Source organism: Eubalaena glacialis, chromosome 11 (genome assembly GCF_028564815.1).
Source record: "Eubalaena glacialis isolate mEubGla1 chromosome 11, mEubGla1.1.hap2.+ XY, whole genome shotgun sequence".
Lineage (NCBI taxonomy): Eukaryota > Metazoa > Chordata > Mammalia > Artiodactyla > Balaenidae > Eubalaena > Eubalaena glacialis.
In genome coordinates this window covers 62,776,711-62,804,627 of record NC_083726.1, presented here as the reverse complement: position 1 = coordinate 62,804,627, position 27,917 = coordinate 62,776,711, and the positions used below count along the sequence as shown (strand labels likewise).

The window sequence follows — 27,917 nt, the reverse complement described above, 5'->3', positions numbered from 1 at the left end:
CAGTGACTAGATTGTTCCACCAAGCCTGGATGTGGGATTTCCATATGAATCTCTTAGACCCCCAGTAGCCAGTTTTCTTTGTTTCTTTAACTGTCATTTCCCTTCTCTGAAATAAATTCAGCTTTGGCCTAAGATAGAAATACTGCTTCCCTGGCCTGGCTTGGCTAAGCATTCCACTCCATCATCTATGTGTTCCCTGGGTACCCAGGCAGCCAGCTGAGCCTGGAAGGCAGCAGCTGCAGCCTCAGAGACAGTGGGGAAGTGGAGGAGCTCCAGACTCCGGATCCTCAGGTGTGCTCCCAGCTCAGCCCCTCGGATGCTCTCTGGTGGTAAGCAAGTCACTCCATCTCTCTGCCTCAGTCCTCTCCTTTGCAAATGAAATTCTTGGACTCCTTGTGCCTGAGTCCCTTCCAGCCAGGACCTTCCAGACAGCACTCCCAAGGCCAACTAACACTTTATCAGGGCTTCCTGGTGCAGGGCAAATGCCAGGAGCTTCCATGGCTGCCACACACATCCGGGGACCCAGAGTGCATACAGACAGTACTCAGGAGCAGGACATTTTCTGAGGGGTGTTAATAGCTGTTTACCGGGAAGGGGGTGTGGAAAGTTCCAGGTTAGAGTTAACCAATAGGTATTCTTTCCTATGAGACTTCTCAAAACCTCTCATATGTGCTCCAAAGAGGGAAGATTTAATGGACATGTAATACTTTGGTGCGGGGAGGAGTTCATGGGTCAGACTTGGGTCAGGTGGCTCTTGGGAAATCCCTGTAGCCCTGGCATTCTATCAGCTCACACCTTCCCAGGTGCACCTTGATGGGGGAAAAGCTTTCAGGATGTCAGCTGGAGCGGGCACCAGCACCAAGGAAAGAAATCCTCTGTCCTCAAGCCCCTCAGCACCTCAAGGCCCTTTTAGTTTCCCCCAAACAAGAGAAGGCAAGGAGAGGGATGTCTGCGGGGTCCTGCCTTCTCCCCCCAAGAACTTGCCCCCATTCTCCTGGGGTGTGCCCCACCCTCCCTGCAGGACTCCCCCAGTGCTCAGAGAATAAATGAACAACCAGATCTTGCCCATTTAGACCCCATACAACGGACAATAGAGAGGAACTGCCTGGGTTTCAGAGGACTGGTACTCAGCTGTTCTGTAGGTGGCACAGCCCACGTGAGGCAGGATGAAAGAAGTCAGTCCAGTGGGAGAAAGGCGGCCAGAGAGACTCAGAGGCCTGATGTGAAATACAATGCACTTTATTGGCGACAGAACGGATGGGCAGTGGGACCTGTGTGTTATATACATCAGAACTGTGGTGACCATGCCACCCAGGGAGGGGACCCCAAGGGCAGCAGAAGGTGGTGGCTGAGGCCACACCTGGACAATCACAGACACAGGCTGGAGCCGAAGAGCCTGAAGTTCTCACGGCTGTGCTTGGTTGGGGATCAGGACGGAGGGGCAAGAGACCCTGGTCTTCTAGCCCAGAGAGCGCTGCCAGCAGGGGCTGGGGTCGGGGTGGGGAAGGGCGCTAAGGGGGCTGCCGATGGCGGAGTGAAGGAGTGGATGGGGACAGGAGGCGCTGGGGTGGCTGCGGTGCCCCTGAGCGATATTTATCTGGAGCTGCGCTGGGAGGACTGGGAGACCTTGACGCTGCCGCCACGGTTGCTGCCTGAGCTGAAGCCTCCGCCACTGACTCCGAAGCGACCCCCGGAGCTGGAGCCAAATCTGCTGCCGCCGCCGTATCTGCCTCCGAAGCCCCCCGCTGAGGCTGAGGTCGTGTTGCTGCTGCTGAGCACAGCTGCAGGGCAGAGGACAGTACAGCGATCAGCTCCCGGCACCCACTTGCCTGTATTATAACGATCCCCTGGGCCCAGGATGATTGGGAGGCGATCAAGGCAGCTTTGCACCTGATGATCATTGTGATACATTCTGATGTCATGAGGTGATCACCCCCGCAAGTGTTGTCAGTTTGGATTTCCCAGTGGTTCCTTCTACATAGATGAACTTTTGAAGACCCTCCTTGGAGATTGTCCAGAATTTCTCCTCCCATTAACAGGCTCCCTACTGGATAATCCCCATCTGTCATATAGACCTATTAATAGTGCCCTGAACCCAGAACAAGTACAAAAGCGTATCTGCTGTCCCTTCAGCCCCCAGAAAACCCCTCCAACCACTATAGAAATATTTTTTAAATTAGTTGCTACCACCCCGTATTAGTACAGATATTTCAGAACCAGTTCGCACTGTCATGCTTTCTTTGGCTACTTACAGATGCTGACAGCACTCTGGCACTCTCCAGACATCCTGTATGAGAAAGCAAGGGAAGGATAGCTCCATCACAAAGCCAATTTCCAACAAGTCTGTGGATGAAAGTGACAAACAGCAACCAGAATGGAATTCAGAAACCTGGCAGATCAGTACTCTTTCTCCGCCCTTCCATGGGCCATAACAAGAGCCCCTGTGTATGCTGGTTACATATGCACTTGGCCGCCTAGGGAGGGAGGGAACTAGCAAAGGCAAGCGCTTCCCTGTGCAAGGCCTGTGCAAGCTGGGGGCCTCTCGCAAAAAGCAGACCTCCACCTCATTCATTTGGTCACTTATCTGGCCCTCAGCCTGTGACTTGGGGCAGGGAAGGTGGGGAGATGGCAGTGGAGGCCCACCGGCTCTCCTCGCCCTCCAGCAGCTTGCGGTAGGTGGCGATCTCCACATCCAGGGCCAGCTTGACGTTCATCAGCTCCTGGTAGTCGCGCAGCAGCCAGGCCAGGTCATCCTTGGCCTGCTGTAGGGCAGCCTGCAGCTCTTGGAGTTTGGCATTGGCATCCTTGAGGGCCATCTCCCCACACTGCTCAGCTTCGGCAATGGCCGTCTGCAGTTTAGCGTTCTGGAGCGGGGGAGGTAGGAGGAGGGATGAGCCCAGTAGGAGGGTCCCAGGCTCTCTGAGTCTTAAAATAGATTATCCCATAGCAAGTCAGGCAACGTCACTCCTTCCTTAGCACCTCCGTCTGTCTTCATCCATGGAGATATTTCCCCTGTGGATTACCAGCCATCAAGACTGGCTTGGTCTTTGAACTCCCTGAAGGCCAATGCTGCCTGAGATGACCCCAGAAGTCCCCTCCACACTAGCAGTCCTAAGATCCTAGCCCCCACCCCTCATCGGTCAGCCTAGACACCAGCATCCGTGGCCACACCCCCTTTTTCTTGACATTCTGGACCTCAGCCCGCAGCCTCTTGATCATCCGGTTGAGCTTCGAGATCTCACTCTTGGGGCCCTTCAGGTCATCCCCATGCTTGCCGGCCGTGGTCTGCAGCTCGACCAACTGGAGAATAGAAGGGAAGGTGAGGTGTTTACGCAGCTTTGCCTGACTTGTTTCTCCATCACTAACATCACCCAGCCAACTTTGAGGTACTTGGTAAGCACTTTGTTCAAATGACACCGAATTATGTTTCTGCAGGGACACCTCTGAGGCAGCAGGGAAGAGAACTGCAGAAGGTTCTCCCACCCTGCAGTCCCTGAGCAAGCTGGAGTCGGTCCCATGTGGTCTGCAGGGGACAGTGGAACCACCTCCCCCCAGGGGGCAGCACTTTCTGCAACTGAACAACCATTACAGGGATGTCTCCAAAGAGAAGAACCAAGAGGAGCCACCCAATAGTCACCACCCAGACGTCCCATGGGCCACAGTCTCCCTGAGACCCTCAGTGGGTCCTCTGAGAGGTGCCTAGCTCCCACCTTGGTCTGGTACAGGGCCTCGGCCTCGGCCTTCCTCCTCTGGGTGATCTCCTCGTACTGGGCCTTGACCTCGGCAATGATGCTGTCCAGGTCCAGGCAGCGGTGGTTGTCCATGGAGAGAACCACAGACATGTCGCTGACGTGGCTCTGCATCTGGGACAATTCCTGCCAACACAGAGGGGACTGTCCACTCTTGGGGCCTCTGCAAGAAGCACACAGAGGCCCGGAGAGAATCCTGGTCAACAGACCCATCCACTAAGTCAGCTCTGAATGTGCACCTGCCCCACCCTCTCCCCCAGCTCCTCAAAGAATCCCATGTTTGTAGTTCCCCCTGCAGAACCCCAACAAGGGGCCTTATCTCTAGGCTCAGTCTTCCGGGGCCCTACATATCAAATCTGAAAACGTCTCACCCTCCCTCTCTCCCCCTCTTAGTAGGAAACATCCTCACCATATCATAGAGCATCATCCAGAAATTGATCTCATTCATTAAGGCATCCGCCTTGGCCTGAAGCTCCACCTTGTTCATGTAGGCAGCGTCCACGTTCTGAGAAAGACAGACACATAAAGGCCTTAATTCTCCAAGGAACACACAACAAACTGCAGCTGCAGCAAGAAAGAGTCAGGAGGATCAGGGCTGTGATTGATCGGTCCTCATCCGAGGCCGGTCTCCACATGAAGGAGTGATTCACATCACTGGGATGATGGAAGTTCCATCCCACTCAAAAACTAAAAATGAATGAACTGACTCCTTCAGGGACCTCTCCAGACTAAGATGCACCTGGCTTCTGTTTTTGGCTCCAACCACCTGAACTTGGCAGCACCATGGCCGAGGAGTAAGGAGCTTCCCCCAGCCCAGCTGGAAACCTGTGCCTATGAGCCCCGGGAACCTCACACACAGCCCTTACCTTCTTCAGGATCACAAATTCATTCTCAGCAGCTGTACGCCTATTGATCTCATCCTCATATCTGTAAGAGTTAAAAAGAAATCGCTGGGACTTCCCTGGTGGCGCAGTGGTTAAGAATCTGCCTGCCAATGCAGGGGACACAGGTTCGATCCCTGGTCCGGGAAGATCCCACATGCCACGGAGCAACTAAGCCCGTGTGCCACAACTACTGAGTCTGCGTGCCACAACTACTGAAGCCCGTGTGCCTAGAGCCCGTGCTCTGCAACAAGAGAAGCCACTGCAATGAGACACATGTGCACTGCAACGAAGAGTAGCCCCCACTTGATGCAACTAGAGAAAGCCCGCATGCAGCAATGAAGACCCAACACAGCCATAAATAAATAAATATATATATATATATATATATATATATATATATATATATAAATATTTAAAAAAAGAAAGAAAGAAAGAAAAATTCGCTGAGTTTGGAGTTTGAGGTAGTCATAAACACCACTGTTCTCTGAAACTCTGGAAGTGCCTCTCTTTGATCCTCTGTCCCTCTCCCACCCCTCTTAAATGAACACACCCTCTCACAGTCTCCCTGTTAGGAGGACTAACCATCCCCATCCATTCAGGCAGACTGTCCAGTTGTAGCACTGAAAGTCCCAAGTCCTGGGAAACCCTTCAATCTCAGGCAGACTGGGGTGCTTGGTCACCATCCCGTGAGTTGTCCCAGCATCCTTCAGATCCTACAACTGAGATCTTCCCCAGCCTGGCTCATGAAAAAGCACTTCTTCAACTCTAAACTTCTAATTTTATTTGTAAAGGACTATCCTTCGGGAAGGAAGGTGAGGAGACACCCAATGAACCAAGCTGTCCTCCGTGAAGATAAAGAGAGGAAAGTAGGCTAAGTGACCCAGCGGGCAGGGGGGAAGGCAGTGAGAGGGCTGGGACTCCGGCACAGGGTCGCCCGCGGCATCTTCCCACTTGTGCCTCTGTCACTCACTTCTTCTTGAAGTCCTCCACCAGGTCCTGCATGTTCCTCAGCTCTGAATCGAGGCAGCTTCTCTCCCCCAGGATGCCGTCCAGGTAGCTCCACAGAGAGTTGATGTAGTCCTCAAAAAGGGGCTCGAGTTTGTTGGTGCCTGTGATGGAACGTGTGCCCTGCTGCTGCAGCGAGTCCCACTTGGTTCCCAGGACCTTGTTCTGCCGCTCCAGGGACCGCACCTGCAGTGCATTGGGGGAAGCAACATCAGGAAACACCTGGAGCGGAGGAGCGGAGGGGCCGTGGCTAGGGCAGGACTGGGTGTCTGTGTCTCCGTATCCCCCAGCACAAAGGCATAGAAAGCCCCTACTGTAGCTGGAAAGGGTACAGTCAGTCACATCAGTCAGGACACCAAAGATGCAGAATGGCTTGGAAAGTTACAGAAGGATAGATGGGTGTGGAAACTGGAAGTAACCCCTGCCTGGAAGCAGGAGAATTGTAAAGATGAGCCCTCAGCGTTCCCAGGGACTTCAGGACTCCACTCCAACTTCCACAATTACAACACGTGCTGCAAAAAGGTGCTTAAACCTCAACAGGGTCGTTTCCATCTGAGGCGCCACTGACATTGCAGCCCTTCAAAGCATGTGAATCACTGGGAGCTGATACTGTTGAAACGCTGCTATCATCATCACGGTGGGAGAGAGACAACCGGTGTGAGCTCTCCTGGTCCAAAGGTCACTGAGCACCCTTCCCTTCCTGACGAGGTTTGGGTGTAGACTGAGCTACCAGGGTCTCAGCAGCCCCCTGGGACTCAGCTTCCACGTGAGCCTCTTGAATCCCATCTCTAGGGCGCCCACCTCCTTTGCCTGGCACAGCACATGGAGGCAACAGGCCTCCTGGAAAGCCCCAGAGGGCAGCCCATGTTTGAAAAGCCCCCAGTTCTGGGTCAGACCCTTCCCTGCCAGAGGTCATGGTCCTCACCCCATGCTGCCAGCGCCCCCTGCCCAGGCTGGATAAGGCAACAGGTGAGAGACTTGAGCAGAGAGTCAGACAAGCAGGGCTTGGGGGGATGTCTGGGTCCAAACAGGAGACCATTGTCTTTCCCACTCACATGACCATGTGGACAATCAGCCCTGAACATCTTCACAGACCCAAGAATGCTGCCTAACCCCTCCGCCTCCAGCCTGGACCACTCGGGATTGATCCTAAACACTGTATGTAAATATCAAATTCAAAGTCCCCAACCTACCAGTCAGAGCTTCCTCACCTTGTCAGTGAAGGAGGCAAACTTGTTTGTTGAGGGTCTTGATCTGCTCTCGCTCCTGGACCTTTACTTGCCCAATCTGGGGGTCAATCTCCACATTGAGGGGCTGCAGGAGGCTCTGGTTGACAGTCACTTCCTGGATTCCCCCAGGGAAGCCACCCGGGCCAAAGCCACCAACTCCACCAAAGCCACCAGCTCCTCCAAAACCATCTCCCATTCCTCTGCCACCACTGAAGCCACCTCCATAGCCACCCCCAAAGCCACTGACACAGCTGCTGCGCCCTCCCCCAAAGCCCCCAGCCCGGGAGCCACCAGCCACGCTGATGGAGATGCTCTTGTTGCCACCCAGGTTGTAGAGGCTGCGACTGTCAAAGCCTCCTGCTCCGCCTCGGAACCCACAGGCCCCTCCGCCGGCTCCCCCAGAGCAAGCCACACAGCTCATTCTCCTGCTGCCGGAGACCACAGCGGGGCAGACGGGGAAGCCCTGGTTCCCGCCACCGGGTGTCTTGCAGACTTGTCTGCTCATGGTGAGAAAACTCGGTGAGGGGAAAGTGCAAGAGTTAAACAAGGCCACTGAGAGCCAGAGGAAGAGAGAAGCAAACTGAAGACATGTGCGGAACAAATCCCTTTATATACATCTAGGAGGCTGCTGGGCTCAAACTTTGAAGGAGAGATAATTAATCTCAAGTAGTCATGCGTTGGGTTTGCCCTCAAGGCAGTAAGTTTGTTCCAGGCTACTAAACACACCTTAAAAATAATCTGAAATGGTAAAAGTGCTAAAGTGGCAGGCTTATCTGGCAGTGGGTGGTGCCTGGCTTGGCCCCCTCCTTGGGCATGGCCACCTCCTAGCGTTGTCTGGCAGGACCCAGGAGGCACACTCATCTGTCTGCCAGTCAGCTGTCCCCGGCCCTGCCAGAGCTGGGCTCAACTCTGGAAAGGATGGAGTGGAAGGTGGGTTGGAGAGGTTCTGGTTGTCTGGGTGATGGAGACAGTGAAGCCCACCCAAGGACTCAGGGGAAGTATCTCAATAGGAAGAGTGATACAGTCCACTCCACAGCCCACACATGACCACGGAGCACCCACCGTGTGCCCAGCTCTGTGCTGGGTTTGAGGATCAAGGGATGGCCTCTCTTCCTCCCTTCCTGGAAACAAAGCCCAGAACCATCACAAGCTGCCTCCTGGGTTCCCCCTCTCTCCCAAGCTGTAGTTCAGGAGGCTGCAGCATTTGGGTTCATGACTATCTTCTAAGAAAAAGGGGAGTTAACATTATGTGCTTTGATAAGCCGTCAGCAAAATTCAACATGTCAAATTGTTTGTTTGATTGTTTATTTGTTTTGAAAACTTCCCAGAAAAGCCATACATGCTTCCCCGTCTCTGAGGCATCTCTAAAGCTTCCTTTCTTGCTCCCCCCCATTTTTGGCACCTCCCTGGTCTCAGCCCAAGTCCCAGGGAACTGGAAATTCAAACATCAATTCTACCACCAATATGACAGATATTTACAGATCACCTAACTCATGTCAGGCACTGGATGAGGCACTGGAGACCGTTGTGAACAAGACACGGGGGGCCCCTTTGGGACCATTCTCTGGTGGAGGGGATGTGTGCTCCCGAGAGGTCTGTGGTCTCAGTGTCCAGACACCCACCACCCATCCCCCTAGCCTCAGGAGGCCAGACACGGCAGGGCCGGCAGCACTGCCATACCTGTGTGACTTTGAAAACCTGAGAATCTGCCAGTCTGAAGTTTTTCAGAGGCTTGTCCAATTGGGCTTGCCTTTCTTGCACGGGTCTGGAGCTTGCCAAGTCCACCATGTGTCTCTCCAGGGCAAGGCTTTTACCTTCTGTCTGCTGCACGATTGGACCCGCCAATGGTGTGACCTATGTGGCCTGGGCAGGAGCCTCCTCAGAATGGGGGGAAAGGAAGGAAGGACAGTGGATTCTTCGGAGTTCACTGGGCAGGGCTAGGGATGGCCCAAGTGCAGAAGAAGTGAAATTCTCTTCAGTGGCCTGGTTCTCCCATTGTGTCCTCTCCCTGCTTTGTTACCTCCAGGCTCTGCAAAATCGTGGCCCCTTCCCCAGAATAAAACCATAAACTTGGGCTTCCCTGGTGGCGCAGTGGTTGAGAATCTGCCTGCCAATGCAGGGGACACAGGTTCGAGCCCTGGTCTGGGAAGATCCCACATGCCGCGGAGCAACTGGGCCCGTGAGCCACAACTGCTAAGCCTGCGCGTCTGGAGCCTGTGCTCCGCAACAAGAGAGGCCACGACAGTGAGAGGCCCGCGCACCGCGATGAAGAGTGGCCCCCGCTCGCCACAACTGGAGAAAGCCCTCGCACAGAAACAAAGACCCAACACAGCCAAAAATAAATTAATTAATTAATTTAAAAAAAAAAAAAACCATAAACTTTCCAGGAGCTTACAGTCTGGTTAATATACTGGACCCTTTGGTTCTTAGCACAGTGCTTTGCCAATAATAGATGCTCCTAAAGGTTGGTCGGTTGAGTGAACAAATAAGTCCATCAGTTGAACAATTAACGAATGAATTAAGCCTATTTGCTGGATTACAACCAAATAAAACTAGTCAAAAGCTAATTGAAATCCCATTACATAAGGTAGTCCAAGCTAATTGAGATTATCTCAACATAAGGAACCTCTCAAATTTGGAGTTCAGATTTAAGAAAATATACATGCAAATGAGTGTCATCTCCTCTCCAGCAGAAAAATGCTGTAGAATCACAGTACCAAGAATCAGTCAGTAATCCATCACAGAATCAACTTGAAGTTGACTGGGCATTTGAGGTCATGTAATCTGCCCCCCGCCCAGTACTGGAATTCCCTCTCCAGCACATCTGACTTATACCCCTGATTTTTCCACAACTGCTACCCAAGGATTAATGGCAGGTGAAATTAGCCCGAGGCCCACAGACACCCTCCTCGGCTTTGCTCCCTCAGAGGAACCAGAGTTTAAAGAATGAACCAAACTCAGAGCTGGAACAGCACCTCCCCGTGACTAACCATAACCAAGGCTATTTAAATTCTCTACATTTCAGCATCATTAACCATAAAGACAGTCATTCATCTCCACCCCTCCCATTCTCACAGGAGCATAGATGGATGAGTGACATCTCTGTCAAGTGTTTCAAGAAATGTATCACAAAAATCAGGTCATATTTTTTTCTCTTACTATTTAAGTGTATGCACTTTGGAGCCAAACAGACCCAGGTTTTATTTCATTTTTTAAAATTGAAGTATAGTTGATTTATAACGTTGTGTTAATTTCTGCTATACAGCAAAGTGATTCAGTTATACATATATAAACATTCTTTTCAGAATTCTCTTCCATTATGGTTTATCATAGGATATTGAATATAGTTCCCTGTGCTCTACAGTAGGACCTTGTTTATCCATTCTATATATAATAGTTTTCATCTGCTAACCCCAAACTCCCACTCCATCCCTCCCCCACCCCCCTCCCCCTTGGCAACCACAGGTCTGTTCTCTATGAAAACAGACCCAGCTTTTGAATCTCAGCTTCGTCTCTGTATGTCCATGAGGAGGTTTTTTAACCTCTCTGTGCCTCGGTGTCCTCATCTGTAAAATTAAGTTACTAAAAGTACCCCTCTCATAGAGTCATTGTCATGCCTAGAAAGTACCTAGCACAGTGTAATTGTTCAGTGTTCACTGTTATTTTTAACTATTTTTGTTTAAAAATCACGTGGAGAATTTCAGCTTTCATACCTGTCAAAAGAATCAATCCAATCAAATGATTATTCCATTTGCAAATTAGTCATTGAGGTCCCCCAGGGAATGTGAGCACAGCGTGGGGCTGGATAGATGGAATCACATCAGCTCCATGATTTGGGATGCGGGGAAGCAGGCCTCAGCTTCTGGCCCAACAAAGAGAAATCCGTGAACAAGTATGAGGAGTGTTTAGCAAGCGTGGACTTTCTCAGTCACTATGTGGTAGAGAGAATGGTTTTCAAAGAGCTCACAGTGCAGAAAAGCCAAACATTACAAGACTGTGTAAAACTAAGTACTTCATGGTTCCGGGCGGCAGAGCTCCCAGAGATGCCATGAGCAACAATGTGCTTTAATAAATTATTGTTTGTTTACATTAGGCAGAATGGATGCTCATAGTTGCAAGTATGAGTGCTGATCAATAAAGTGATGAGTTAGGCCTGATTAGAACAGAAAGGAATTGTAGGAGAAAACACTGGGGAAGTGGGTGAGAACAGGATAGAGGGCCTACCTTTTGTGCCAGACAGAATGAGGCTGCTGCATGGCCAGGTGGGGGGCCTGAAGTCCAGGGCAGTGGGTCTCTAAGAATTCTTAAACCCACAGCGAAGCAAGGTACCCTTCTGCCCCGCAGTGGGGCAGATACCAGCCGTTGCCAGAGCCCACTGATCCTGAGCCATACCTGTCATTCCTTCAGAGGGAATTAACTTGGAGAGGAATCCTTGAGAAGCGAAGTCACAACCGCCATTGTCATCAGATCTGGGACCTCCCCAGCAGGTGGTGGAAGGAGGGGGGAAAAAAGCTTGATCTGTTCTTTTTTTTTAACTGAAATATAGTTGATTTACAATGTTGTGTTAATTTCTGCCATACAACAAAGTGAGCTTGATCTATTCTTATTCTGCACCCAGGATTACAGAGAAGACATTGGCCACTAGGAGACAGGAAGCAAAATAGGGATTGGGAGTACATTAGCAGGACTAGGGTGTCAATTCTGATTGGAGAGTCGTGAGGGATGCAAATGATGGAAGAGGAGGGAGCAATCCGTGAATTGAAATTCTTGATGGTTGGGCCCAGCCCTCCAGACTTGGGGGACCCAATAAACATTTTGAGAAAACGGAGTTGGCTTACACTCACTTTCAAAACCTGGATTGTGGGGCTTCCCTGGTGGCGCAGTGGTTAAGAATCCGCCTACCAATGCAGGGGACACGGGTTCGAGCCCTGGTCCGGGAAGATCCCACATGCCACGGAGCAACTAAGCCTGTGCGTCACAACTACTGAGCCTGTGCTCTAGAACCCGCGAGCCACAACTACTGAGCCCGCGAGCCACAACTACTGAAGCCTGTGCACCTAGAGCCTGTGCTCTGCAACAAGAGAAGCCACCGCGATGAGAAGCCCATGCACCGCAACAAAGAGTAGCCCCCGCTCACCACGACTAGAGAAAGCCCGCATGCAACAACAAAGACCCAACACAGCAAAAAATAAAATAAATTAAATAAATTAATTAAAAAAAAAAAAACCTGGATTATTTGAAGCTTAACTAAGTAGCCTAAGTACCTTCTCCCTGGAGAAAAGAGTGAGTCACTGTGTTGCAGTGTATAAAATCAGAGCCTCACAGGGTGCTGTAGCCAAGAGTTTAGCCAGTCCACTTCTCTACCTTGAGGCAGTCCCACACATACAAACACACACACACACATACATACACACACGCAGCCTCTCCTATTCAGGATCCCCATGGAAGGCAGTTCATCAAATCTTCTGGCTTGCCCAGGCCAGCCAGGCACCACCCCGAACCGCGGAAGATCTTCTTAGATCTAGTTTTAATGCCTCCTGCTCCAGTGGCAGCCAGACTCTTCTTCACGGGATCAGTGAAGTTGGGTTGACCTGTCCACCGTCACCATGGCACCCAACCGTCTCTGGATCTGAAGGCCTCTTTTAACATCAGAAAATTATATTGATCTTCACATATGTCAGAACTTATACTTTCAGTATCCTTTGAGAATATATATATATTTACCATGAATTCAGCAATACTTTTAAATATAATTGCATCTCATAATCAAATACATTTGGAAATGAAATACATATACATGAGAGACATACTGTTTATTCAGTCTACAGTCGTTTGTGCATATCTGGACGCTCAGAACCCTCGTGCTATCACAGCAGCCACCCTAACTGAGGCGTGTCCGCCTCAGGTCTCAAACTCCTGCCAACCAGCCTCTTCCGCTTCTGGACAGCTCTGTCCTTTAGACAGAGCTCTCAGTCCCCAGCTGAGATTCCCTGCCGGACTGTGACCCTCTGAGTCCTGTCACCGCCAGACTTCCTTGCCTCTGTGTCCATCAGCATCTGGTCCTGGCAGGTCTTCAATGTGACCTGAACTGAAATGGATTTGCTCTCATCTGACCTTTCAGAGTAACACACACCAACTTCCCTGGCTTCTGTATGATGACGTTCCAACATTAGAAAATACTGTTGAATTTCCAGAAGCTGTTCTCCCAGTTAAATATACCCCGTTGCTTCTCCCAGTCTTCAATACATGTGGTTTCTCTTCACTCCATTTTGCTCTTAATATCATGGTGCCTAATTAAGATAAAATAATTGGAGGTGGGTAATAACCTATAATGGAAACGAATCTGAATCATTTTGCTGTACACTTGAAACTAACACAACATTGTAAATTAACTATACTTCAATTAAAAAAAAAAAATCAGAGGTGGTGTAATGTGCACCAAAACTATTAGGAGGACCCTTACTGTCTGTGATGTGGATACAGCTTCTTCCAATGCAGGTTGAGATTCTATGCCTTTCTTTAACTGTTGGCTCATATCAATCCTGAGGGGGTAGAGGGGTTAGACATGGGCTTTACCCATGTAAGTCAGGCCATCCTGGGTTTGAATTTTAGCTCTGCCTCTTTTTCATTTACTGTGTGATCTCGGACAAGTTACTAAACCTCCCCAAGCCTGTTTCCTAAATAAAATGGAAATAATAGCAGATTAATCTTCCATAGCTGTTGCGAGAATTGAATTAAATAATGTATGGCAAACACTAAGAATGGAACCTAGACATGGTTAGTACTCAGGAAGCACTAGCTATTATTTTGTATTTGTCATTTTATGTTACTTTGGGATGTGCTTCTGTCCTAACATGACAATAGGGCCTCTTCTGTTGCTCGGGACAAACCACAGGTTAATTCAACGAATTAATTTCTCCTGTGATGACCCAGGCACCTCATTTTCTCCATATTCTTGACTTAATGTTCATCTTCCTCAGAGGCAAAGCATCAGCCCCGATCAGCCTGCCCTGGCTCTCTCTAAATATGCAGTGAATCCTTATGGAACACTTGCTATTTGCCAGTCACTGTTTCAGGCACAGGGAATGAAGTAATGAAGTTCCTGCTCTTCTAGAGCTCACACGCCAGTGGCGAGCAGACAATAAAGAAATAAATACACATTATGCCAGGCTGTGAAAAGTGTTATAAAATAAATGCAGCAGAAAAAGGGGGGTAGACATGAGAAGGGTGCTATTTCGTAGAGGGTGGTCTGAGCAGACCAGAGCAGACATCTGAGTGCAGTGAGGGAACAAGGCATGCAGACACCTGAGCAAAGGGTGTGCTGGGCAGAGGAAACCACACGTGCAAAGGCCCTGGGGCAGGCCAGTCAGGAGTGTTTGGGGAGCAGCATGGGGCCAGCAGAGCTGAAGCAGAGTGAGGGAGGAGGACAAGCATCAGAGATGAGGTCTTGGGCGGCGGGGAGACCGACGACACACAGCTTTGAGACGCTAAGATCGGCTTTTACTCTGAGAGGCAAAGCCACTGATGGGCTCAGCAAAGGTGAGTCTCAAGCTGACTTTTAAGCGAATGAGTCTAGCTGCTGTGTGAGGATAGATTCTGAGGGTAAAGGGGGAACTTGTGAGACCCACTCCACCTTCCTTACCTTCCAGGTCAGAAACTTGCCTTCTGCTTTTAAGCAACTCACTTCTACCTCCTGCTGGAAGAAGAAATTGAAGGGACAGCAGCCACAGAGCATTCCAGAGAAGATCAACAGGGTAATAAAATGGAATGCGAGGTTCACCCTGAAGAACCTTTTATTTATAAAAGATTCCTTTGCCTGATAGGCCCTCCCCACCATATTTGTGCTGAATCATGTTTGTCTGGTGTGTCTCCTCAAACCGGAAGTTGTAAACAGCAGAAATCACATCTTGTCCTTGCTGGGAAATTCAAAACAAAACAAAAAAGGGAAGTTATTAAATAAGTTGCTTGAAACAAAAGGTAAAAGGGGAGGAGGAAAAAAATGGTTAATCAATCATTTAACCTGGGGAAGAGAAGGTTAAGAGGAAATTTAAATTGATTTTTCAGTGCAATGATTTTTAAAAGCAGGGCTCTCAATCTCTCCACTGCAGAATTTCAGGGAGTCCAGCTGGACGTAAAGCAGAGGGTGTGATCATGGTAGGAAATAAGGCGACCGTGGGATACCGTGTAAGTTATCTGAGGAGATTTAGAAACAGCGATTCACAGCCTCTAGCAAAAGCAGGTACTCAACAAATATTGAAGGAATGAATATCATTGCGGGGGAGACGATCCTGCCAGGAGACAAGGGAATGACAGCAAAGAATCTCTCCTCCTGGCGAACAAGACTGGGAAAAGAGGCGGAGCATGGCAAGGCTTAGCATAACAGCCACGTGGAAAGGCAGTGAGGTGCAGATATGGCCATTCCCAGACAGGAGTCCAAAGCACGTCATGGGCCTAAAGACCACTCCCTGAAGGCAGGTGACCCAGAGTTCCCTCTCCGTGTCTTTCAGACCTGTTCTCTCAGACGCACCTCATTCTGAGCTTGCCTAGTCTTGGAACACAAAGCCCAAGCACAGATCAGACGATGGGCCAAGCCACAGTCCTCCACTGTGGAGGCCTGGGCCTCCCTCTCCAGCCTCCCTCCCACCACTGCCTGTTCTTAATCTGGCGTGATGCCAAGCTGCTGTGGGTTCTTACACACGCTGCACGGCGCCACGCTTCCCTGCCTCTACTCTGGTATTCTTGCTGCCGAGAGCACCCTTCTCCCCTGTGCCCCTCTCCGCAACTTCAAGTCTACACCCCTTTCACCTGGCTGACTCCTTCTCAGGCTTCAAGATTTATCTCAGGGGTCACCTCCTCCAGGGAGCCTTCCTTGAATCCCTTGGCAAAAGTGAATGCTTCTCCCCTGTGCTTTCAGAGCCTCGCTGTTTACATCTACCATTGCTCTTACCAGTCTCCTGAAAGGGTGGGAAATCTGTATTTAGTATGTCTGCTTCCCCAGCAATCCCCATCCTCACGCACTCACATTCACGTGAAACGATGTCCTCCCCAAGGCAGAGAACCCCGCTGCAACGCCTGTCCAGCTGAAGCTCTTAGACTGTGGATTTGCAGGCAGGGGAGCTCCCAGTCTGCTGAGCGAAAGGCCACAGCCCTTCGGGGCGCTGCTCAGGGAAGGGGGTGTGATCAGGATGAGGCCCAGGGAGGCCCAAGGGAGGCCGAGCAGCGGGCTGAGCTAAGAGCGTGGAGCTGCTCCAGGGAGACTTCCTGGAAGAAAGGACTTCCTCTTAGAGGAGATTAGAGTCCTGCCCTCTGTCAGAACACCTACCTACCCCCCCACCCCTCCCATGGGATAAAGAGGTGACTGTTCAGGCCCAACCTTCAGCACAGCAAAAAGATGGAACAGCCTTCTTCCCTCAGCCCACCCTTCCCTTGGTCCTGGGCTGTCCCGCTAGTACCGTGCCCTGGGGAGTCACAAAGAGGGGCGCAGTTCCCTCAGTTATCTCCCTAAGCAGCTGTCTCACTAAACCTTGCCTGTCCACCCAAGATACGGTAGTGCACACGCCTGATCCTCTTTTTTTTTAATTAAATAATTTATTTGTTATTTATTTTTGGTTCCACTGGGTCTTCGTTGCTGCACGCGGGCTTCCTCTAGTTGCGGCGAGCGGGGGGCTGCTCTTCGTTGCGGTGCGCGGGCTTCTCACTGCGGTGGCTTCTCTTGTTGTGGAGCACGGACTCTAGAGCGCAGACTCAACAGTTGTGGCGCACGGGCTTGGTTGCTCCGCAGCATGCGGGATCTTCCCGGACCAGGGCTCAAACCCGTGTCCCCTGCATTGGCAGGCGGATTCTTAACCACTGCGCCACCAGGGAAGCCCCACACGCCTGATTCTCAGGTCCTCTGGTCTTTGAAGCCAAAGCCTGGGTCCCAACAGTAAGCTTAGCCAAAATCCCACAGCAGGACCACACTAAATAAACCCCCTTCCCTCTGTCCTTCTGGTTTTCCTAGCAGCAAGCGAGGGAGGCTTCAGAAGTGGTAGCAAGAATTTCCTGGGAACTGAGTGGGCTGGACCCAAAGCAGAAGGCCTTGGTGAAGGGGGAGGGACGTACGCAGCTGTGGTCATTGCCTGAGAGCCAGAAGCCTGAGCCCAACCGAGGGCCAGGTGGCAGCCAGGGCTGGAGACAGGGGTTCAGGGCCAATGAGCCACATAACCTGACTGAAAACTTTGCCAGCCCACAGCTGGGCCATTACAGTGATGTGAGAAGTGATTTCAGTTACCTCAAGGTAGAGCGTTTCCGGGGGTGGAGGGAACGGGAGAGCACGGGGCCTTCCAGGGGGTGGGCAATGCACAGTTCCCTGAACACAGAGAGCAGCGAAATCCAGTTCAAAGGATCTGAGAGGAGGGTGGCACCTGTTATCTCAGAAGTGAATCTCCCCACCACCACCATGCCTCCCCTTTGACTGGCCAGCTCCAAACCCTGGACCATGGCCAGGATCCACTCCCTGGGACTGTTCTGGGAGTAGAAGCCAACATGTAGGTTTTCCCTCTTTTATGTAAAACAGGAGTCTTCTTATATAAATAAAAATCAAACACACTCGCATAGCCACTTGCCTACAAATAAGAACACGTTTATTCTAAGATACACACGCACATGTATAATCTACCATCTAACTTTGTGTGTAAGTCATTAAATTCAACTGAAGAGGCCCTGAGAGACCCGACAGTGGTACTCAGGCTGGCTACTCCCCGCTCCCGCACTCCACCCACTCAGAGGGCACAAAAAAGGCAGTAACCTGCCCGGCTTCTGGGCTTCGGCTTCTTGGTATGGCCCATCGCGACCTACAACTTCCTGGTGGGTGAACTTGAGAAGCCCCTCCCCTGCTTCCAACCCTTGACTCCTCCTCCCCACCCCAGAAACTCAGAAAAGAGCCGATTCAGCATTCTCCCAGGGGAGGGGTGCAGTGATGGAAAGAAGTCAAAGACTTCCTGCTCTGCCAAACGGGGTGAGCCCCAGGTCTATGGGGAGATTAGCGGCTGCTTCTGGCAGGAGGCCCCCGCCTGGGAGCGCAAACCCCTGAGGTTAACATTTCGCTGCTCTGCCCTGCTGCCCTGAGCCTGCCTGCATGGGGCGAAGGCCCCGTGGGCAGAGACCAACCTTGGGCAAATGGTGTGCCCTTCGGTCTGCACATAGTAAGGGCCCGTGGGAGGCACCACGTGGAGGGATTGGAGTCTGCATGCACTCCCTGGCAGTCGAGGGTGGGAGGCACCAATTGATGGCCAGGGTAGTGAGTGCAGTCTGCATCCATAGTAGGAGGGATTTAGGTCAGACTGCGCAAGGGGAGCTGTGCAGACTTCCTCTGAAGAAGGGAAGACTGTGATACTCCAGGTATCTTGGAATCCGTCCAGTATAAAAACAGGATGTCCACAAAGGCTATACCCAGACCCCCACCTCTGAATATCCAACCGGAATCTCCAGGGCTGGCCCCAAACAGGAAGCTGCACCCTCCAATGCCCCCAAAGACCTGCCTCACGCCCCCCTCTCTCCCACCACTCAGGGACAGCCACTCAGACGTAACCTCTGACAGAATCACCTGAGGACAAGGGCAAGTGAGCTCAGCACGAAAGCTCTGTGAGAGCAACATGTTTTCACTTCTCCATCCAACAAGCATGACCTTGTTGATTCTGTGAACAAGTTCCCGAAAGCCTTGCTGGCCTGGTGGGAAAGCCCATGCCTGGAGTTTCGTGAAGACAGGGCCTTGCTAGATGCTGAGCATAAACTCTCCATAAGCTCCCTAACCTCTTGTTCTATATTCAGTGGAGACCTCTGACTGCCTGTCCCCATACCTGCCCTACACCCCACACCTCCAGACCTGCACCCCTTCCCACCAGATACTCCTGGGTCTCAGCACTGAGACGGCCCCACCCTGATTGCCTGCAACGCGCGATCTTTGGATAACTGTTGGTTGCTTTGAGACTGTGCTCCTGTTCTGGAGGCAGCCTTCAGGCTCCACACATGACCCTTCTCTCCCCATAATCTGGGCAACTTAGAAGTAGAGATCTGAGAAATTAGCTGATAACCTTGATTTGGACAGACAGATCCCTCAGGCCCCAGCCTCCTTCACTTTCACCTGAATTCTGGAGACTTCTCCCCAAGGAACAAACATGATTGCTCAAAGTGAATGACAAAAGCTTTTTATTGAAGATTCACCCAAAGATGGACAGAGGGAAGGAGAAGAGGTGGACAGGGTACTGAGTGGCTCTTGTCCTGACCTTGCAGGGTCAGTTGCTGCCAAGTGATGGAGAAGGAGTTTGGTCCTGATGTAGAGGGAGATCCGGGATCTGGTAGGAGGCGGCATTGGGCTGGGAGGGGATATATGTGACCCTAATAATTCTGGAGATGAAGCGCCTGGCTGGATTCTCCTCTGTCCATGAGAGGTGAAGAGTCAGCTGATACCTCTCCCATTCCAGCTGGGTCAGCAAGCCCAAATTAGGAAGAAGCTACCAAACTCCAAGAGGGCAGAGTCCACGCCCTGGCACTGAGGTGACACTGGTAAGACGAGCCCCAGGAAGGGAGGGTGGAGGTGGGGGTGAAGGAAGCAGAGACACCAGGGCTGGGCCAGGCTGGCCTCAAGCGGCTGCAGGGACCTCACCTCATCTATCGGTGGGATCTCTTGGTCAGGGTGGTGGTAGAGATGATCTTGCCGCTGGAACTGCCGCCGACACCAACACTACCACCAAACCCAAAACCACTTCCGGAGCCAGAACCCAGGCCAAATCCGGAGCAGCTTCCTAACCCTCCACCAACGCCTCCTGCGCTGGCAGCACCACCAACTACAGCTGCGGGAGAAAGACAAGGACAAGGTCGTTCCAACAGTGCTGGAAACCAGGAATCTCACCCCAAACCGGGGTGAACAAACGGCCACAGCGGGGGCAGACGGTACTTACAGATGCTCATGGCACTCTGGCATTCTCCAGACATTCTGTGGGCGACAAAAAGAGCAGTGAGCCTCAGCAAGCCTGCAGCCACACTTCGTTCAACAAGCAGGTGTCAAGCACCCTCCCATCCTTCAGTAGCCAGATTTGAGGCCTGAATGTGAACCTGTTCTATAACACCGTCCTGATGCATAACACACCAGCACAGAAGCAAGTGGTCCAGCAGAGGTGTCCCGGACTGGCCATGGCTCTGGACCCTCTCCCTTCCTCCTGTTCCCACCCTGCCTTCACCCCCCTCACCGGCACTCCTCGCCCTCCAGCAGCTTGCGGTAGGTGGCGATCTCCACGTCCAAGGCCAGCTTCACGCTCATGAGCTCCTGGTACTCGTGCAGCATCCGGGCCAGCTCCTCCTTGGCCTTCTGCAGGGCGACCTCCAGCTCTGTGCGCTTGCTGTAGGCGTCTTTCAGGGCCACCTCGCCACGCTGCTCTGCATCAGCCACGGATGTCTGCAGAGTCTGGCACTGCAGACAAGGGCACGGGACAGGCAATCACCAGGGTCCTGCTGTCAAGACCTCTAAATCTGCCCCCTCTCCTGTAGCAGCTTTGCTTGGGTTAGGATGTCAGGATTCTGTCTGTCCTTCTCCCCACCTTCCCTGACTCTTATGCATTTTATTCCCTCCAGCTAGGGTCCACCAATGCCCCCACCAGACTGATTAGATAAAATGAGCAAAACCAATGAAAAAGAGCCAAGAAAACTTATTTGCTGAGGTTATCATGTCATGTTAACTAGGATATTGCTGAAAAGATCTGGGTATGACTTATGCAAAGAGCTACAAATCCCCCACAGACTAGCTCAAGGTCTTCTGGTCTGATGCCTTATCTGCTTGTCTACTGTGGAGACATCAGGCCCCTGACCCTGTACCGAGGCCGGGTAGAGGTGACACATACTTGCTTCTTGACATTCTCGATCTCAGCCCGCAGCCTCTGGATCATCCTGTTAAGCTCTGAAATCTCGCTCTTGGTGTTCTTCAGGCTGTCACCATGTTGTTCGACTGAGGCCTGGAGCTGCTGGACCTAAGACCCAGGAGACACAGGGAAGCAGGGGTCAGGGGTGTTTGGGTAGAGTCTATTCTCAAGTGGACTCAGCAAGAATAGCCACAGGTGGCAGGGATAATACAAAATGTCATGCTATCTCCAGGCAGACCAGGATCAGTGCCACCCAGAAGAATCAGTTTACCCCTGACTTCTCTTGGGCTCGAGCTGATGATCGTCTGCTCACAGACATCAAAAGCAGAGTCCCAGAAGCCACTCTCGGCTCCTGAGAGACCCCCGACACCCACCTTGGTCTGGTACAGGGCCTCGGCCTCGGCCTTGCTCCTCTGGGCGATCTCCTCGTACTGGGCACGGACCTCAGTGATGATGCTGTCCAGGTTCAGGTCGCGGTTATTGTCCATGGACAGGACCACAGACGTGTCGCTGACGTGGGTCTGCATCTGGGACAGCTCCTGCGGGGAAAATGTCTCACATCAGCCCGCCTGGAGAGTCTTCCCTAATCTCTGACACCAGAGACCTGCCATCACCGTGGAAATGGCCATGCCACAGGCTCAGATGGAAGCCAACTTGGCATTCCCAAAGTGTACAGAGAAGGAGGAGGGGTAAATTTCTATGTAGAAATCAAGTGGTTGGTGATATCTCAAGACAGAAAAGCAATGTTTGTAGTCTTTACTGCTCCCTCAGCTACTCCAGGTCAGGGGGCCCTGAGTATGTTGCATGGAAGGGAAGGGAATGGATCTATTTCACTAGAGAAATGCTAGACGGCAATAAATTCTATCCCATGCAATCTTTAGACCTAATCTTCTTAGACAACCTCTGGTTTTGAGATCTCTCAGTTGAATCTCTCACTTCAACCCTTTCTATCCATGACCTTGCTGAGAGCCCAGGGCCCTGAAGTAAGGGAGCTGGAGTCCTTTCAACGAACTGTCAATTCCGACCAGCAGCCTCACAGATGGAGGAGTCCCTTCCCTGAACGGGGTCGTGGCGGGGGCGGCGAAATGGAGTCCTCACCGCAGCATAGAGGACCCTCAGGAAGTTGATCTCATCATTACGGGCATCCACCTTGGCCTCCAACTCCGTCTTGTTCATGTAAGTGGCGTCCACCTCCTGCAGAGGAGGGGGGAGGATAAGAGACAAGGTACAGGCATTCCAATAGGGGGCAGGGAGTGTTATGTGACACACAAGGTAGAACCAGGTGAGGTGGCGGGGGACTATTCATTTGGCCTATTCTGCCCCTAAAGCCACCTGCAGACATGGAAGTTAATTATCCAAATGGGCTTTTTTTCACAGCCTTGATTCCTAGTTCAGTGAGATCTGGATAGTACCAAGTGGGGTGGAGATGAGAGAGATGGACAGAACCCATGATTCAAGCCAAAGGCCACTCCCGAGGGAAGTGGAAGCACATCCCTACCCTCCTTCAACCCTTACCTTCTTTAAGACCACAAAGTCATTTTCAGCAGCTGTGCGTTTGTTGATCTCATCTTCGTACCTGGGGATGGGAAGATGCAAAAAAAAAAAAAGACAAAAGCCCCACAGTGAGCTAATGTTTCTCACTCTCTCCTGCTGGTTTTCAAACATCTAACTATCTGGAAAAATCCATCTAATTGGCTACATTTTCCCACGTTCATACAGATATTCATTCCACCTACATTTATTGAGTAATTACAGTGTATGAGGTACCAGTCTAGACTCTAGTTTACTCAGAGAAGTGAAAACCAAATTTTAAAAAGACTGTTTGCAAGAGATAAGATGTGAGGAGGAGAACCAGCAATGATCTGGTTGATTTTATTTCCATAGAAGGGCTGTCCTTTGGCCATTGGGTGGATTAAATTCTCAGGAGTGTTGCCAATACTCCAGTTCTTTTTCTTTGGTGTGAGAGTGAATTGAGAGAGGGAGCTGGTATTTTTCTCAGCTCCATCCCATAATGAGCATAATAAGAGCTACTCTGCATTCAATGTTCATTTTATGGCCGGCACTATGCTACCAGCTTTCTCTATCTCATTTAATTTCATTTAATTCTCACAACCTATAAAGTAGAACTATTATCGCCATTTTAAAGATGATGAAAACTAAGGTTCAGAGAGGTTAAGCGAGTCACCCAAGATCACACAGCTAGTAAGTGAAGGAATCAGTATGCCAAGCAGGTCCATCTATCTCTACAGCCTGTATTCTTCCAACCCTGCTGTATTACTTTCCATCTGTTTGGTTTTTTATCTTATTTGTATATGGTAAGCCCAGCTCTCTGAATACATCACTCATTTTCTGTTTGGGACAACTTAGGGTTACTAGACCTCACCCCATTAAAAAAAGTGACCATGTAGAAGCATGGGAACAGACTGGAGGTCCTCCCTGACCCTTTGGGGTCTCTTCAGAGCCTGAGATTCTAAATGATGAAGAGAAGCCCGGGGGGCCTGGGGCATGGCTGGGCAGATTGTCGCATCCCCTCCCCACATACTTGGCCTTGAAGTCCTCCACGCTGTCCTGCATGATCTTCAGCTCATACTGCAAGCGTCCTTTGTTGTTGGTCAAGGTATCCACCTGCTTCCTCAGGGCACTGAGGTAGGCCTCAAAGAAGGGATCAAGGTTTTTGCTGGAGGTGGTTGTCGTCTGCTGCTGAAGGAGGTTCCACTTGGTCTCTAGAACCTTGTTCTGCTGCTCTAAGAACCGCACCTGTATTTAACACAAGCACCGACCGACCGATGAGGACCTGAATCTCCGGCAGGAGGGCTGGCCAACACCATCCCAGTCAATCGAAGCTAACCAGGGAGCCCAAGACCCATCCGAGTAGAGCCACCACGTTGCAACTCCAGGCACTATCTGCTGGGGTCAACATGGCGGCCCCGCTCCATAGCAGCAAGTGGGCCACGTGTGTTGGGAAGAGCAGAGCAGAGCCCAAGCATCGGGGCCTGACTGTGCAGCAAGAACAACTTCCCGACCACAGGGATCCAGAGTTACTGAGAAGGGATGAGTTGCTGAGAATACTGAACTTCTACGAAATAATAAAATAAAACAAATGTAGGAGATACAACCACAGCCTAAGGGCTATTGCATTCAAAGTGATCCTGACCCAAGGCAAAGGAATGATAAATTCACTGAAGATGTTTTAAACAAGCTTTCTTATAAATGCACCTGGTGTGTCCCTGGGAACCTGTGCACAGCTGAGTATAAATATTTAAGATCAAGCCCTAGACATATTCTGAGTCTCACAGACTCACTGCTGCAAGGGGACTTCCCTCAACTTTCCCTCTAGGAAGAGATCTAGCCAGATAAACCAAGGTTTGGCATGATATTTCCACTTTAGGTGCTTCAGAATTGAAAGAAAAGCAGGTAAGTGTGACTGATCACAGTTTGAACTTAAACTGATGAAGGGAGATTAGACAAGGAAGCACCCAACCCTTGGTCCTACTTTCCCATCTATAGGTCCTAGAGTCACAATAAAGCCCTTTTAAGCTGCTATGGGTTAATTCAAACTAGCAAGAAGAGCAAATATTCCCACTCGATCTACTCCAAGATTGTTCATTCTTGCCCCATTCATCTAAGAGAACTAAGACTTCGCTGCACAGAGAACCAGGGCACCCTGGGCCAAATGTGCTGCAGTCATCTATTCAGTCATTCATCTTTGGACTAATGACTCTCTGGAACTAATCTCTTTGCTATCATCCATCATACAGAAGCACAGCATGCAGCAGAAAAGACTTGAACCTCCAGACCTTGCATGGAGAAGGGAAGTGGACTCCAAAAAGAAAAGCAGAGAACCATCCCCTATCCTCTTCAAACAGACCCAGAAATGAGCAATTTTGCCCAGAGTCAAGAGGATGAACACAATGACCTTCCAAGGTCCTACCAGGAACTCTAATCTGCCATTAGAGTCAGTCCATTTCTCATTTGGGAAACCAGCCTGGTTGTCTTCTGCTCTGACAACAGAAGTGCCAGTCATTAAGCTATTATATTAACTATAATTAATTAACTATTAAATTATTAACCATATTATTTATGAAACCAAAACCTGAGAAGAAGCAGGGAAACAAGGAACCCACTTTATAGCTGGGGTGACTGGACGCAGAAAAGTTGAATGATTTGCCCAGTAACACATAACACGTCAGGAAATCCAAGTATTGGATTCGAGCAGCCTGTTTTCCCACCAGCCATAGGACAAAAGAGAAAGAGAAATGACTCTTCTTAACTGGGTGGGAAACAGTGGCCCAGAGAAGTTCACAGTTTTCCCAAGTCCGCAGCAGGCTCAGGTCTGAGATGCCAGGACTCAGAAACCCTGGCTTCTACCACCTTATCTGACCAAGGGGCCGGCTCACCTTGTCAATGAAGGAGACGAACCTGTCGTTGAGGGTCTTGATCTGCTCCCGCTCCTCGGTCCGGACCTTCTGGATCTCAGGGTCAATCTCCATGTGGAGTGGCGTCAGCAGGCTCTGATTGATGGTGACCTCCTGAATCCCTCCAGCAGGGCAGACGGGGAAGCCAGCACCACCCCGTCCACCAGAGGAGCCCCCGAATCCAGGGCCAAAGCCGCCAGCTCCAAAACCTCCAGCAGCCCCAAAACCTCCAGCAGCCCCAAAACCTCCAGCAGCCCCAAACCCAGCGCCTCGCCAGCACGCAGCCGTGCCGATGGAGATGCTCTTGTTTCCCCCGAGGTTGCAGAGGCTTCTGCGGCTGAAGCCCCCGGAGGAGAAGCAGCCTGTGCCCCCAGACATGGAGGTCGAGCTGAAAGCAGCCTTCTTGCCTCCACCTACGACGGCTGAGCCACAGCTAAAGCCCCGGGGCCCGCCTTGGACACACTGCTGTCTGACGAACATGGCTGGAGAGAGAGGAACACGCTCAGAGTTGTCAGGGAGAAGCGAGAAGGGCCAGGCCACTGACTGCCACAGCCGTAGCCTGGGTCTCTTATATGTGCTGGAGAGCAGGGCTTGGTTGCAGGGGCATAAAGGGAAAAATCTGAAACATCCCTGGGCTTGGCCTTTGGCACTGGCCCATCCTTCTGACACCTGCTGAACATGTCACAAACACACCTACAGAAGTCATTCAGAGGGCACGCTCTCCGCCGGGAGAAGCTGAACCGGTGACACAGGGCCTCCTGGGTCACAGGCCCCGCACCCACTGTACTCCCATCTCACCAGCCTCCAGGGGCCTCCCTGCTCCAGACAAGACAACCCATCGCTCTGTCGCTCACTCCACAGAATGTGGAACCTGTGGGCCTGACTTCAAATGCACGCTCTGCAAACCTGCCGCAAGTCATTCTCCGGGGCTCAGTTGCTTCACCCATAAATTGGAAATGCTACAAATATTTGCCTTCACCTTCTGTCAAGATCCTGAGATTAAGAAGAATGAGTGCTTTGTAAACTGTCAGAGGCTGCACGGCTATTTGTCACTATCATTACTCTTTTTCCATGTGCACTTGGCCCCATGTAGTCATACAAAAGGGGAAATCCATATTCCAACCTTCTAGCCTTCCAAACCTAGATCAAGACTCACCTTGACTTGACACACAGTTATTGAGAACCTACTATGTGCCAGGTGTGGAGCTGGGGACAGAAGAAAGGTGACTCTGCCTTGGGCCCTCAAGACTCACATTCCTTCTCGGGGCTTCCAGTCTGGGTTGGCAGGATTCTAGGTCAGCGTTCTCCAGGCTGGGTCCTTATTGTGTGCGCCATGCTACTCAGTTTGCTGCCCAGTTGTTTGCTTGGCTCCACCGGAACAGGCCATGTTCTGTTTTCCCATAATGGTCCCGGCATTCAGGGCAGGAGCTTGGAACTTCTTGTTCCAAGGTGCTGGGGACCCCTTTGGCAGAATGGTGAAACCTATGAGCCTCTTCCCAGAGCAACGTTTTCAAATACAAAACCCTAGTTTTAAGCTCGAACTTAAATTCTTCCCCACTGAGTGCAACAGATCTGTGTTCAAATCCCACCTGTTGCCACTAACTGGCTGTGCAGTCTTGGGCAGGTCACCTAACCTCTCTGAACCCATTCAACCCATCCTCCCATCTATCATATGGGACGCCTGCCTCATAGATCATGAGATGATGTATCTACGGTGCCTGGTACGTAGTGGGTCAGTAGGCATTCATTCTTATCCTGCCCAGGCTTTGCCATTGCCACTTCTGAGGAGAAATTAGATGAATCCTCATCCCTCTTTTCAATCCCTAATGAGACTGCTATTCCGAATCTGGGGAACGGCAGTGATGAGGGCCTACATAATTCCCACAGGCCTGAGCTGACCCTGACCGAATGAAAGCTGGCCACCACAAAAATGAGCAGCCCATCCCGTGCAAAGAGAGAGAGCAGGGCGGGCCCATGGGGTGAGAAGAGGGTGGTCAGTGGATGCAGGTCTTGGGGACCAGGCTGCAGGGGAGGTTGGACTGGCTGGGAGCTCTCTCCTCTGGCCAGCTCCTCTCTCCCCACCTCCACCCTCATTGCCTCTCCCTGCCCTCTTCTTCCCTCTACCTCTGAACTGCACCCCACCCTCTGTCCCCATCTACTTCAGCCTTTGCTGGGCTCTCCCTGCCCCTGCCTAGGTGGCCTCTAAGTAAATGGAGAGTGGGTGGAAGTGCTGTGGCAGGGAGGACAGGAGACCCCCTGGGCCCCATCAATGGTCCATGGGAAAGAGCCCAAGGGATGGTCCGTCCACCTGCAGTAAGTGAGCATTCTAGAGCCAGGATTATCTCCTACAAGGGACAAGGTTGAATATCCTCTCATCCTTTCAATGAGTATTTATTGAGTGCCAACTTCATGCCAGGCACTGTACTGAATGCTCTGTATACGTGTGACCATGTAATCTTCCTAAAAGCTCTCTGCAGTCAGTATCACAACCGTGCTTACAATTGATGACTTGGAAGCCCCGGGGAGGTGAAGTAGCCCCCCAGGGTCACAGAGTAGCATGTGGTGGAGCCAGGACCCGAACCCACATCAGTCTGCTCCCAAAGGCTCTGCCCTCCCTGGCATCTCACCCGTACCGTCCTGCCTGGTGTGAAGCTAGTTTGTCTAATTTGTGCAGTGGCCAATCCAGAACTGGGCACCTGAACAAACCTGATTGAACCAACTGTTCAGGTCAAGGAGGCTTTGA

At 51.1% G+C, this 27,917-nt stretch overlaps 2 protein-coding genes across 3 annotated transcripts; both read right to left on the bottom strand.

The window, feature by feature from the left end:
• Positions 1-1,593: 1,593 nt before the first annotated feature.
• On the bottom strand, positions 1,594-7,372 carry KRT3 (keratin 3). Its single transcript, XM_061204446.1, is given in 10 exon segments — positions 1,594-1,781; positions 2,253-2,287; positions 2,644-2,864; positions 3,172-3,300; positions 3,711-3,875; positions 4,159-4,254; positions 4,616-4,676; positions 5,604-5,824; positions 6,850-6,876; positions 6,878-7,372. Coding segments are annotated over 10 exon segments (1,638 nt in total).
• A 12,143-nt stretch (positions 7,373-19,515) lies between these two features.
• KRT4 (keratin 4) lies at positions 19,516-25,663 on the bottom strand. Of its 2 annotated transcripts, XM_061206291.1 has the most exons (10): positions 25,420-25,654; positions 25,157-25,383; positions 23,302-23,516; positions 22,275-22,335; positions 21,858-21,953; positions 21,134-21,298; positions 20,742-20,867; positions 20,094-20,314; positions 19,806-19,840; positions 19,516-19,697 (listed from the first exon to the last, which is right to left on the bottom strand). In XM_061206291.1, exons 1-10 carry the CDS (start codon positions 25,652-25,654, stop codon positions 19,516-19,518), a joined length of 1,563 nt encoding a protein of 520 aa, XP_061062274.1. The 2 variants fall into 2 exon arrangements, with proteins under 2 accessions (XP_061062274.1, XP_061062275.1); XM_061206292.1 differs by having other exon boundaries at positions 25,157-25,663.
• Positions 25,664-27,917: the final 2,254 nt, after the last annotated feature.